A 14714-nucleotide genomic window follows, 5' to 3' on the forward strand; every position below is an offset into this window, starting at 1 on the left:
TAAATTAATTTTCATCATTAGACCTTCCTCTGAAAGAGCAAAAAGTGCTTCAAAAAGCAGAGGCAGAGATTTTTACGTGTGTGAAGAGTAAAGGTGCCATCAGCTGTGACTATCTAACAGGCATAAAAGAGAGGGAAGGAAGAGCGCCTGGTTTCCAGCTGTGCTCTCAGAAGTGCAAGCATTTTCCAGCACTTACTTGATTCACTAGGATGTCACCTATTCTCTTGATAACAAAGTTCTTTTCACTTTTGTCTGCCAACGACTCCTTCTTCCTTTCCAGAATCCGCTGGAAGAAGTGACTGTGGATATGCAGCAAGTTTTCCAGGCAGGGAAAGATCTTGTCCACAACTTGTTGATCATACTGCAGTTCCTTTAACATCCCTGCGCTGTATACATCGTTCATGATCTTCAGGGTGCGGACATGATGCATTTCTGTCTGCATTAGCTCTGTATAGGATATCGACAAGGTCAAAACCAAGGTCACTGTAGAGTACATGAGTGTACAGTACAAGGAAAAGCTGCCATTAGAAAGCTCTTCCATAATTGGGCTTCTCTAAGCAGCTTCAGAAAATTTCATGTCAGGTATTGAAACATCAATCAATAGTTTCACGTGTGGAAGAAACAGGGGGCAGAGGAGTCCCACAATAAAGAGCTTTGGACATTGCTGCTGAGGTCTGAACCTTCAGCACTGTTATCTGCTCCTTCCTAACACCTCACTGCCAGCCCCAACATACTGTGCTTTTGCCATACAGGATGGCTCTGGCATCCGGCAGGAGAAGGCTTCCTAGCTAGCTGCTCTGCTGTAACGGAGTTTAAATGTCATCAGCAGATAAACGAGGAGAGGCAATTTCTGGTTTTTTTGATGGCTTCCAGATATGTGAAAGGCAGAAAGCAAGCTTTCACAGAATACATTACGTTTCTAAGAACTTCAAGAATGAAACTTTGGCTTCTGAGAAAACCAAGTCAGTGTTCCTATTCACTGACCTAAAGCTTCCCAAATCCATGCATGCGAGTATTTCAAGAAGCTATCTACAATAAGTGAAAAATTAAGATGCAGATATCTCTCACCGTAAATGACATCTTGCCGTTTGACAACATCTTTGTTTTGCTGCTGTAGGAACTTGCTGTCCACTACTTGGCTCCAGGACTCTGCCTCCAGCTGCTTGGAATCTAATTCCAGGTCACCCATCAGCTGTCCTTCGTTCATGTCTGCACCTTCACAAAGCAATGGAAGTGCCATTACGATGTGGTTAACTTGTCTCATTCATTTAGGTTTAGGCTTTCTCTGTCACACCACAGACATTGCACACATTCGGCTTTACTGACACAAAAATGATCAAATGGAAGTATACCACTTAAGGACCAGGTTATGAAAAGCACTTTTAAACGCTATTTGCTAGTAGCACAAAACTAGTTCACGATTTTCACACAGACCAAATTCTAGCTCAGATAAAAGACAATGGATTCTTCATCTGCAATGCAACAACATCGCAGTTTGTCTTCCTTCACTTACATCACTGAATCAAGGGAACTTGGACCTACGTGAAGCCTGTGTTTTCAAGCTTAGAAAGCCAGAACTGATGCAGGTAGAAGTGAACACTACATACATTACATATATACATATATAACTTTAAGAAAGACTGCTCATTTGTGCAGGAACTGGGAAATTTTCTCTTGTCACCATGAGCATGCCCTTGTTTAGTCCTTAATAAATTAAGACCATTCTGCTCTTTTCAGGTAAATATTGACTAAGATGTAAAACTACTGGCCACATCCTAAAAAAGCACCATATATAAAAAAATATTTAAACTTAAGAAATTAATTTAACTGACTTCACTTTCAAACCCACAAAACTAAACAATACATTTCTTCCTTCCCCACTCTGGGAAAAATACAAAACGCAAGACATCAGCATGAAAAAGGTGACAGAGTGCAAAATCTGTGGCTGTACGAAGGGGCCAGAGGTGCAGAACAAAAGAGGAAATGTTCGTCCCTGAGCTAAATTCCAAGTAACGCAACTGTAACTGAAACCTTATGTTTTTCCACAATTCAACAAGCTGAAGAAATTACTATTTGGGGCTTTGTTTTAGTTTATCATACTAATATTCTAAGATTAAAGTAAATGCACTTTAATTGTCCGTTAGAAAGAAAAACTCTTGCTGAAATGGCAAAATGGAACTTCTATTTCTGGAAGGCAGCACTGAGACCTTCCTGTTGCTATAAATGCCATGGGGATCTCTTACCCTCATCAACCAGCGACTCCATGGATTCATTCACCCGGCTGATTTTATGTAAGGAGTCTGTTGACTGTGACAGGAATTTCCAAGTGTGTATTAAGCTGTCATCGTTCCCAACTCTGCAGAAAAACAGAACACAGAATATAATTTATGACATCAAAACACAGCCAAATGTATTTTCAAATACACAGAAGAAATGCATTTTTAAATACAAATTGAAAACCAAGGCAAGCGTTGCATGGTTACGTACAGAAATGTATTTTTATTAGTTGTTTTCTAACAACTACCCACTGGGGCTCAACAAACTGTAAAATCTACAGTTCTGAGTGATGGTGCTTCTTCTATAAAGAATCACACCTGGTTTTATAGTTTGGATAACTCCTTTTAATTCCTTCCCATTTTACTGTCACTTCCCATTGTCATTGGGGCAGGCAGTGCAAAAATGCAATACAAAAGACTATCCAGGAGTCTTTATCGCTAGCTCTGGGAAGGATCAGAAGAATGGACTAAAATAAATTTCATCATGAATATCCAGGGCATGCAAAGTATCCAGAACATCCCAGTCCACGCTATTTGCCCTGTGTGTAGAATTGTTCAATATGCAGGTAGTGTAGGAACCATAAATTAGATTTTCTTCTTTTTTTTTTTTTTAAAAATAATTAATTACGTATAACACAGTCCTAAAACACCATTAAGACTGCAGCTCTGTGCCTCCACCGTGTCATTATGGACACAAAAGCTAATACTATACCTGAGCTGCAAACGTGTGCTCGCACAGTACCCTGCCCAAGGCAAGGAATTTCCTCCTGGAGCCCAGAGCATCTCTGTCAAGTGGCCTTGAATATAACCAGGCCAACTCAGATGCCTCTGAACTCACGCCATGACTAAACTAACCCAGACAATCTGATTGTGCAGAAGACAACTGCATGTATATTATACCATATATAATATGGGTATTTCTGGTTTTGTGATCCTCTTTTGTACCTTTAATACAAATCATAGTACATGAATTTATTTTTAATGAGATCTGAATTTCTCTATGCTCGCAGCATCAGATAATACACATATACTCATGTGCGCAGGGAGAAGCCTTACCCTGCAATGTTCTGTATTGAGACACTTTTCGAAAGTGCTGTAGTCTGTTGTGATCTCCTGTTATTGAATATTGAGGTTACGGTGTTTTCATCAGGAGCAAGTATTGCAGAGCGAGGGCGCTCCTTCGGTTGTGAGCCTGGAAGGGAAGTGTCAGAGAAAAGTCAGCTGCGTTCTTAACTGCGATGACGATGACTTAAAGAAACCAGGCTCTAAAATTCACTTTTCTTTCTAGAGCTGTTATGAGACCTCAGCTGTCAGAAACAGCCATACGAAGGAAAGAACATCGACCCCTGTGCAGAACTGATTGCATTGCACTATGCTTAAAAGATCTGGGTGGGATCTGCAAGTCCAGAAACACACACTTGGGAAACTGAATTTAATTTTATTTGATAAATCACCACATGTAGCAATCTACTATGTTGCTTTTTAATTTCCCTGGGCCTATAATTATATACATCTTCCTGGTTCTGGTCAAACTTTTTGAGATAGGTTTCTCTATCAGTACGCACCACAGAGAAATGCTAATCCTTATCTCAATGTACTATCACATACCTTTAACTAATCTTTTCATATTAATTCCAGATTTTCCTTTCTTCAGATGCATTTCTGCTTTCTGGAGCGATACCTCTGAATTTCATGACAAATACCACAGTGGGTACATCGCTATCATACAGCGTGGTTCCACAGAGCGATCTCCAAGCTATCACTAAATAAGCTTATCAAATCGTGCCACTACAAAACCCATGTGGGCTATTTCACTCCTATTCTTTGCCCTCGGTCACACTGGGTAGCTCCGCAGTGCAGTGTATATCTCAGCGCAACCAGGAGAAGTTTGCCAGTATTGCTCCTATTCAAAATTAAACTTTCTGTTTTTACTACCTCAATGCATAAGACTATTTAATTAAAAAAAAAAAAAATTTTGAACAAGCATCCTCTCCACTTGTAATCTTAACAATTTCTGTTAATATAATACTCATAGTTGGATTCTTTCCAATGTCAGACACCCACTGACATAGGCTGTGTCTTCCAGATTTTGTGAACTTAGCTGTAGGCCTTCAGCAAGCTACAGCAGTCAAGCAGTTATTCTAAATCTGAGATGACTTTACATTTGCTCAAAGCTACATGGACACTGCAGAAGTGGATGAACTCTGTGCAACTTCACTTCTGAAATCCCAAACATTGCTTATCATGCACAGAAGATGCTCTCATCCCTGCTTTGATAAAGGTTAGCTTTCATAATATCGAATATTAGTTGTCAAAACAGTTAAGAACAGCAGATACAGACCATCACCAAAGCAGAGGGAAAGGAATTTTTCTTACTTTTGTTTCTCATGGTTACTGTGGGTAACGAAGAGGTATCATGTGCCTGCAGCATCCCTCTCTGTGGCTGAAAGAAAAACGAAATTCACTGTAATTTCTTCCTCCCTTCTCCCATCAGGCTGTGCTACATAACTAAAATAAAAAAGCTATGTTTTTTCTGAATCCTTTCAGAACAGATCAGTTCTTGGCTGTATGTGTATTTTTTTTTTTTATATATATATGCACACACGCACACACACATGCAGCTGCCCCCCCCAGTTGCCATCAATGAAACGGGCAAAATAACAGATGGAGAAACGTGCAGCAAATAGGAAAATGAGAAGAGAAAGTGCTGACAATACTGAAGAGAACTGAAAAATCATAATTATATGAACATTAACTAGCTTGGAGAATCATACTGCAGAAGAGGTTCCTCACATTTGGGCCAAGCACGAATTCTACATGTTCCTCATATAAACAACATACATATTTAATAGTTTTCATTATGCATTATATACACATGATGCTGCATTACAGGATGCAGCATTTGAGAATTAAGAGATATGGCATTTAAGGGTGCTGGACACCCCTGAATTTTGCCAGTGAAGCATTTTTTTTTTTTTAATCGAAGCATAGGACAGACCATCCCACCATAAGGTCCCTGTGTACTGCAGGGAACAACGCAGGGAATTTGCTGCCAACAAACACCCTGTGGCGCTGACCTGGAGCATTCACGGAGTCCCAGGGACAACTACTGTATTAATGTGTGGTTCTGGGGAATTTCAGGAGAGCCCAGAGAAATTATTCACTATAGCACAGGGGCTGAAGTTCTTTCCAACAAGCTGGAAACTTTGGGACGTACGGTAGAAGGTGTTAAATTTCTGCATGCTAAATCGTTTAAACTTTTTTGTTTATTCAGTAGAGTAGATGAAATCTCTTACCTTCATTTTGACCTTTGCACAAGAAGCAAAACTCTCCTTACAGCCTTTGTGAACAATTGCATTGCAGTCTGTCAAAAGTAAAAAAACCCAACCAATTAAACAAAAAACCACAGAAAACAGGTCAGTTTTTGCCATTTGTAATCTGAACTGTTATCTTGCACAACTGAAAATTACAACTTTCAGGCATCATTGTGGTTTACACGAGTAGCTACAGATACTGAAAGACAGGCTGCTTTCCCGGATAATTAGCCTTTTGTTTGTTAACAAGATTTCTTCATGGAATTTAACAGGATATTCTGTTTAAAAATCAATCCAAGGTTGAGTTGCCAGGGTCCTAATGGGTCTTAAATTAAAAATAAAATAAAAAAAGAAAAAAAAAAAGAAAGAAAAAAGATGGAGTTATTCCTCTGAAAGAAAAGTAAGGTGGAAAGCAGAAGCAGGAGACAGAAACGAATCGTAGGGCCAAAATTTTCTCTGGAAACACAAATACTGTTCTCATCAAGACAAGGATTATGGGATCCAGAAGACAGGAAAAGGACAGGAAAATTCATTTACATAAACTCAGACATATCATAGCCAAGATCTACAGTACAGAAACCAAGTGCTACTGTACTACAGGATTATCAGAAAAAGTAACAGGAGCATCTGCCAGGTGACTGCGTCCGTGAGGTTGGGACTTCCTGCTGAAAACTAGACTGAAGCCACTGTTTTGGTCCGAAACCACAACATTTACCCATGCAAAGAGCATTGTGCTTTAACACCACCCTTTGCTGCATATATGCCAGAGCAAAAGCTGCCTATCTTTTTCGGAATACCCCGAGTCTGCCCATGATCGCTGCCAGCAGATTTCTGGGAATCAAAGTTTTCAAAGATGATTAAAACTGCTTTTTTCATAATAATTGATAATTGGGTTTGGAGGATTAACTCTTCTGACAGATGAAAGATCACAACTCCAATGGTCTCAGATGAGATTCAGTAGCTTAGAGAAAACCTGTTATTTCCACTCATCCATGAAAACACATATTAACAGAGATCATGAATTATATTTTAAGTGTACGTTATACTGTAAGCGTACAGTTCTGAATTATTTCTAGAAGAAATATGAAAGGAAAAAATTCCACACCCAGAATGACAAAACATGCTCACATTCCTAAAATTTCTTACATTTGGGCCTACTTAATAAAAGCCAGTAATTCTTCTGATATTTTGAGAGAGGTAAGGGTAAGGCCGTAGGGCGTTGCTATTCTGTCAATGTCCCACAATTTCCTGTGCAAGAGAGACAGAAGAAAGAAACCTGCACGTTCTTGCAGAAACCCACAAGCAGTATCATTTTTCAGATCAAACAAGGAAGAGGGACGGACCCTGCTTCTGGTGCACGAAGAGGCAGTGAGACAATTCAGAACGATTAAATTCACATTCAAGCCTTGTGAGCCTGAAGGCAGCTCTTTAGGATGTACCATTTAGCAATAGAGCATTTTGATTTTTTACATCAAAAATCTGGTTTCAGGGACTTTATTCCTCCAATTCAACCCTTCAGCAGGTAGGAAGTTCCTCCAACTCCTCTGTATCACTAGTATTAACAATTAAAACCCCCAAAAGCCTCTTTTCTGCATCACTGATCATAAAAAATAAAAAAGACCAGTCAGAGAGCTATTAAAAATTAGGATTTTTTGCTTGCCCATTTGTTTTAGAGCGTGCTAAATCTTTCAGCATTGACTAGCTGTTTCAGGAAGCTGGGGGCATCATTGAAAAGTTGAGACATTGATTTAAAATGATCCAGTGCTTTAAAAGGCATTAAGAAAAAGTCATCCATAGGCGAGACAGAGCAGTGATAGTAGCAGTAAAGCACTGCCACTTCTGTAGGAAAGAAGCGGTCTACGACACCACAGGAACAGCAGAGCCTCTGCTGCTGGTTATCAGTCATTTCCAAGGCATTTGATGGCTGATTTCAAGATGTGATGGGAGAAAGGACCACTCTCGGATGTTAGCTTACAACCTGGGCCCTGACCAAACCTTCCTTGTGGCATTCATTTTCAGGCCAATGCAGAAAACTTATAATAATTTTCTGTTGTACCTTGAAAAATAAGGAAAGAACATCTATGCTAAAACATATGACATTGTTGGATTATTTTAACTCATTAGGATATAGAGAGTTAAACTGGGATATATTTGATTTTCTAAGTGGCTTCAGAAGCTGTTAAGAAATTTGACTGAGGAAAGGGAGAGGATGCATTTGAGAGCTTAGAATTGTTTATGTTTTCCATTTCCCGTCAGGCTGACACAGAGCGTGTCTCATGCAAACAACTTTGCTGAAATCTCTTCCAGGAAACTCAAAACTGCCATTCGGGATTCAGCTGGCGGCTCCTGCCCCTGCTCACCGGAGATATTTTATACACTGTTCATCTACCAGAAGGAACAGAGAGAGACAAGAGTCTCCTGCTCTAGCCTGGGAGCAATTCCCGTACGCGCTTCGACTCATCTCTAGGCTAGTGGAGTAAAAAATATTACTAGTAGTGACGAATGGAGAGCCCTGAGCTGCAGTGGGAAAAAGACATTTTTTCTACATATTCTGTAGCTCTGGGTCACTATGTAAACCAGCCACCGTTCTGGTCTCAACCACACAAACGCTGCTGACCTTATCGAGCTACAGCCATGAGAAACCGTCTGATAAGAAAAGAGAACAAAATCACCAATCTTGCAGAAACCCTCCGCTGTGGTTCCCGTACTGCCTGCATTGTACTGCACGTACTTCACACGCACACAGGTAGTTGCCATTTGACCTGTGATGCAATTTCATGTATAAAGGGAGAAGAGGGTTAGTATTTCCTTTTTTGTATCATGCTGTTCTCACTGGGGGCTCACCGAAGCAGTGTTTCAGAGAACTAAAGCAATGTACTACCGATGGGAGGGACATTTTTTCCCCATTGGAAATAAAAGCCATGATCCAAGCCGGCTTTCCCTGTCCTCCATCCATCTTAACGAAGCGCCTCAGCCACAAGCCATTACATGCGGCTAAAACAGCCAAAGTCCTCCAGCTGAGTGATACATCCCAACTAACAGGGGCAGAAAACCCCATGGGATGTTGCGATGTCCAAGCACGGGCCAGGAAGGAGGTTGCAGGACGCCTCCTTGCAGCCACGACTCATTTCAGTCCAGCTTCCATAAGGCAACATGCTGCCCCATGAATCACTGTCTCCAAAGTCTCCCTCCCACCCCATGTCCTTAAGCAAGAGGAAAATAAAGCATAAGGTTTGCATTTCCCATGTCAGATTTAGTGAAAAACAAAACGAAGCGGGGAAAAAAAACCCGACTTACTTGCACAGTAGTACGAATCCTTATTGAAAGGTTTCATACAGTGGTAACAGGTTGCTTGGGCTACAACGGAGGTTGCAGTGAAGAGATGTCCATTTAACAGCTTCTTATCTTTTTCCTTCTCCTTGGAATCTTTGTCCTTCTCTTTCGTCTTCTCTTTATCTTTCTCTTTTTCCTGCCAAGAGAAAATGAACAAATGCCTCGTTACTTTGCAGAGGTCTATTCTCTAGTTATAAATTCTTCAGTGTTTGCCTTCGGCACTATGACAATATTGATCGGCATACACCATAACAATAGTCATGTGTCTGCGCAGCCCTCCATTAAAAAAATCAGCTTCCAGCCCCCATGGCTGTGGATTAACATACTATTGACTCGCAGAGCCTTCTGCACGGGTATCTCACCAGCAGAGATGAAACTGAGTTTGTTCTGAAGGCAGCTATTTTCTCCCACCTTTGTTTTATATCTGCTATATAATGAATGACTTCTTCTAGGCTCTGATCAATCTCTTCAGCACTTTCAATGAATTGTGTTAAATACAAACACCACAGGTAATGTGTATCAAACTTTCAACCCAGTTAATTTTTAAAGCCGACCCTTAAAAGACTCGTGCTTTGCAGCTCCATTTTTAATGGAGAATGCAAACACTTCCCCAGTGACGGTACAGCACCACTGTCAGGATATTTCCACCTCTGTTTTCCTTCTGACTAGCAACTTTTTCAACAGTTTCATGCAACCCTAAGTAAACATGTGAAGCTTTTTGGGGAAATGGATCTTACACACACTCTCGAAATACGGCATTACAGAAAGGCTGAGGAACAACAGCAACACCATAAAAGATTATCTTGTCTTCTGGAAGCCACGGTTCAACCTCTGAGCTACTCAGCTTTGGAAAGATGACAAGCACAGCCACCTTCTCCAACTTTTAGCAGAGTTTTTGCTTACCTTTCTGTCGCTACCTGAGATAGAAAATGGCTAAATACTAAAAATTTGAAACATTTTTGCCCTGCAGCCTTTTGTGGATTTGGAATTCTCCCAAACAATTTTTAAAGTAAACTCCATAGAAAAACTCCAAATTTGAATTATAGCGATTCCTTGTCTTTCTATGTACCACCCTACAAAATGTTCACCATACAATTCAGCTCCAGACCTGTATTTTAACTGTTACTGCGGATTTCATGGCATCTGAAAGAGCAGCTTAACCAGAAATTGGTAAAGGCTTCTGTAAGCTTATCTTTGCATTTTGTTATTTATATGCCACATCCCCTTTGCTAAATATTGTCAGAGCCTAAATATCAGAGAGCTGCAGAGCAGCCCATGTGAGCAACTGCCATGAAGCGGTTAAAAGAGGTATTGAGCTATGCAGTCACTGGAAGGGAAACTTTTGAGCCTTTGATGACACACTCAAATAATTAGTAACTCAGCCTAAGATCTCCCCTCTCCCAGCACACCCCAGGCAAAATGCCAGCGTCAAGAGTCTCCCCCTGCAAAGCCTCATAAACAGAAAGTTTATTTACTGGCCCCAAATGCTGTTTTGTTCTGCAAATAAGCAAAATCAAGAGCATTACCGGATGGAATAATCCTGTCTGAAGCGGAAAACCTGCCAGAAGAGTCTGCTTTGTGGCACATTTCCACCTCCTTTGAGCCATCAGCTCAGATCACCGTGCCACATAAACCTCCACAGCCTTCTCCACCCGCTGACCTGCCCACCTTTAACCATGTCCAAACTGGCAGGATTCAAGAACCAAAACTCTGCAGTTTAGTCCTTGGCCGATGGTACCAAGTTGACGCCTGGAGTTTTGCTCCATTGCCAGGACTTGTGAAGCTCCAGGAGAAAAGATCACCCTACGCTCAAGGCAGATCTTGTGACTCTCACACTTAAAATGCTGAAAGGAGATTCACCGTCCTATACTTTAAATGCACCTGATGTTTACTGCAAAGCCCAGTAATTCTAGAGTCTGGAATAATACCCTGTCTTCATAAAATCACTGTAAAAAACATTTTAATTAAAGCTGAACGACCCCAGGAAAAACAGGAAATGGGTGCACCACTTTCAAGGAGGAAACAGCAAACTTCATACACGGGATGCCAGCCATACCGCTGAAATACAAGGTCTCAAAACAAGATTTTAACTTTTTTCTGCTATGACAGTCACTGGAGGGGGTTTTTTGATAAAAGGATTGTAAAAACAAAACCATTTTCCTGCACTATCGGAGCTGCCAGCGTGACTTGAAGCACGGCTTCACGGCTGAACCTGCACCGACGTGCACTAACAGACACGACGGGTACCGCAACTCGGTCGTACGGCTCAAAATAACAGACTGTGCGCTGCAGCAGCAGATCCCGCTCCGAAATAACCATGAAACTCTTACCTCCCAATGCTTAAGTCTTACTAGCTTCACTGTTATTTGAGGTACTTCGGCAAATTTATTCCATTTTATCGACATCCTTCCCCCCCAGGGGCAGGAGGGCTGCTCCCCACCAGCATTAGCCCATCGTGACAGCCAAGAGCTGCCAGGACGGATGGCCGGGGGGGACGGCAGTCAGAGAGGAGTTGAGCAAAAGGGGGAGGGCGGGACGATTGCTGCTAACTTCCTTCAAGATGATTTTAGCTACTTTGCTACTGCTTTCATCTTGTCCTACCCTAGCTTTCACTGCTAAAAAAAAAAATACAGGCAGGAAAGGATGGGATTAATATTTTAGAAGTCACAAGTCAATAGGAGACCACCCATTTAAAAGGCAGAGGGTGGTAAATCAAACCGTCTGTGATGTTTGGGATACAGAAAAAGTGAATTTAACATACCTCAGTGTTGCTATGTAGTACTTCAGTAAACCAAGTGCTGCAGATGATTTCCCAGACAGAACGGTTTCACGTGTTTGCGCTCTTCCTGCTCTATGGGTCACAAATATTCCCTGTCTCCTACTCCTTTCAAACACTTACAACTCTTACTATATACACTGAAACGCTGTTGGTGGTACAACACTGCCTAATAACCGCACAAGTCAGGGAAAAAAAACAAATTACTCATGCTAATTTTTTTGTCGTCATTTCCCAGAAACTCTCTACCAAAATGAAGAAAACGAGTATTTTTTCTTTCTAATTGCAGAGATATAGCATGTTTTAGACTTCACAAACGTGAATCAGTGCACGCTGCTGATTTCAAGAGATTCAATGACTAATCCTCGAATAACACAAAGTACATGCCAGACATGGGTAAATTCACACAAACTTCTACCAGTATCCCCTCCAGTTAATACTCCAAACACCCCTTTATTTTAAGGGTTTTTTTACATAACTGTTTACACCATTTTCAAGAAGAGCCGTTGCCATTAGTAGGCTCAGATGTGCTTTATTTTACGGTTCATCTTAGAAAACGGTGCATTTCTGAAGGTTTGGATAAAAGTAAAACCTAGTTGGAAAGAAGTTGAAGCCTCTCTCCCTCCTGACAGCCCAGACAGCAGCAGAAACCAACTCTTCCTGTCCAACTTCCTCTTTCAAGGTTTGTTGTTTTTCTTTTTAACTCTTACAGGTTTTCATTGGCCATAATGCTTCTGAGAGATCAGTGTTCCCAAGAATTTTTAGGTCAAATTATTTAAATGTACAGCTGAAGCCCTAAAAATGTATGTAATGCAAACATTCCACCGCGAGCAGAGAAGAAATCGTCATTTGAATGATATTATGGCTTTTTAGTTAGTAAAAATATCAGAACTGATATGAGCTGCAATTTTTGTAGTACGTATTATTGTTGGGATTTTGGAGCAATTTTTATCAACAATTTCAGACACAATCATGGAATTAGTGAAATCAGACTGCACTTATTTAACAAAAGCAGAGCAAATATCTCAAAGCACTTCTGTTATATTTTCTTACCTGTCCCAACCAGATCTCTTACATATATATATCTCCAGTTCTTGCTTTAGAGATTATACACCCGAAGTGCAAGAACCAGTTAATGAATTTCCAGTCTCATTCACAGGCTGTGCAACATGCTCCACAACTTCTCCCTAGTGGTTTGCACAGAGGTTTCTATGTAAATAGATATATTTTTTTTTTATATTGTACTTTGCAGCAGGGAACAGCATTGTCTTAAAGCTGCTCAGCAGCAGCTCTGAGCCGCTGGTACTTGCAGCTTGCATCTTTAAAGGCAGATCCACAAAGGGGAACTGTGCATTAGGATGACTGATCTCACTACAGCTGGTACCTCATTGCAAAGGTGATGCAATCTTCCAAAAACGTGTATCAAAATGTGCGTTGGGCCATGAGAGCGCGCAAACCCAGCTATGTTAGAGGAACACTCAGGCTGAAACACCAAGTGCTTATGTTGGGAAAGGATAAAATCAAGTTTGCTTGTGCAGATGAAACACGACCCCTCCCATACGTGTATGCTTCAGCCCAGCCTTGTTCTGCGACAGGCACAATGCTCATTATGCCACATTTTGTTTCCCGTTTGCTATTCAGACACTCATCAGAATATGTAATTACGTGTCTCAGGGGCCTTCCAATAGTATTTACCAACATATTGGTACACATCACCTAACTATATAATACACCTTGCCCACTGTGAGGTAAGGTGCTCTTAGCTTCTGTCAGACATGATAAACCGAGGTGAAATTCAAGTAAAAAATCCAACCAAGCCAAAAACCCCTCAAACATGTATTAATCTTTAGGGGACAATCTAAGGCAACAACAACCCGTTTGTGTGAAGTATTTAACATTAATGTAATTACTTCTGTAACCAATGCTGTTCCCAGGAAATTCAGCTGTGCTGAGCAGCACTTAACCTTCAGCAAATTAAATCCCAGGGTTTCAAGGATGGAAAAAAAGGGGAAAATATAAATATTGGCCATCACTAAAGGTCACAGTTTGAGCAACTTCTCCAGCAGCGCAGAGGAACTTTGTGGCAAAGGTAAAAGGGAAACACAATACAGCCTTCGGCAACCAGTCCCTTCTTACAGCTCCTGTCCTCATTCTATTAAACACCTCTCAGGTTCTGTAAAAATTAGACCCATCAATCACTGCAAAGCCATAACTCATGCCAGAGAACAATCTATTCTCCATAATAAATGAAGCTTCATTCTGTGGGGAAAAGAGGCAAAAACACTGCACAGGAAAACTCACCTCCGATGCATTTCAATTTTGGGGTGCTAAGATTTCCCATGCAGCTATTCCCTATTACCCCACAGACAATCCTCCCCTCGCAAAAGGAAGAAAGGAAGAAAAAAGAAAAGAAAGTCAGGCAAAGACATAAATACCACCCTGTGGAAACACACTGAAATACAGAATTCATCTCTGCTAACTATGGGTATTTCACAGCTGTGTAAATCACAAGAAGCACTTACTTTGCTCTTCTTGCTGCTGGACATTTTATTCCTGAGGTAGCTGAAGGTGCGACTGACTTTTGTTCCACTTTTACCAGCGGAGACACTGCTGCTTTCTTCAGATATGCTAAAATCAAAAAAGAAAGAGGTTGCTTTTATTTGTTTTTCTCCCAAAGCACCTGTTAAATGGATAGATTCTTTTTTAAAGGACAAATGCATTTATTATCCAATAGAGTCACGGGTTGCTTTATGGTGTTATACCAGAGAAGGCAAAGTGAAGACAAAATGCCAATCCAGTAGTTTGTCATATATTTCAAGGAATCCCTTTACCTGTTTTTAAGCAATCTCCATTCTCAAACCATGCCATAGCACCCTCTGCTGCTCCCGTGGCCAAATAACCACTAAGCAGCTTGCAGCATCTGCCCGTTTACATGGCCAATATTGCAGATACACAGTCAGTCTTAGCATTTCATCATCGATATTTCAGACAGAAGGGACAGACACGCACACATCC

At 40.9% G+C, this 14714-nt stretch overlaps 1 protein-coding gene across 7 annotated transcripts in view; it reads right to left on the reverse strand.

Moving 5' to 3' along the window:
* AKAP13 (A-kinase anchoring protein 13) overlaps positions 1-14714 on the reverse strand; it is a 228407-nt gene that overhangs the window by 20848 nt on the left and 192845 nt on the right. For all 7 annotated transcript variants that reach the window (XM_076347955.1, XM_076347960.1, XM_076347959.1 and 4 more), the window contains 8 exons: positions 14222-14327; positions 8888-9059; positions 5573-5640; positions 4653-4719; positions 3333-3468; positions 2244-2356; positions 1069-1215; positions 197-447 (listed from right to left, as the gene is read on the reverse strand). In XM_076347955.1, the coding sequence (XP_076204070.1) occupies positions 197-447; positions 1069-1215; positions 2244-2356; positions 3333-3468; positions 4653-4719; positions 5573-5640; positions 8888-9059; positions 14222-14327 (1060 nt within the window). The remainder of the gene's footprint in view (positions 1-196; positions 448-1068; positions 1216-2243; positions 2357-3332; positions 3469-4652; positions 4720-5572; positions 5641-8887; positions 9060-14221; positions 14328-14714) is intronic.

This window comes from Aptenodytes patagonicus, chromosome 10 (assembly GCF_965638725.1).
Source record: "Aptenodytes patagonicus chromosome 10, bAptPat1.pri.cur, whole genome shotgun sequence".
NCBI classification, from domain to species: Eukaryota; Metazoa; Chordata; class Aves; order Sphenisciformes; family Spheniscidae; genus Aptenodytes; species Aptenodytes patagonicus.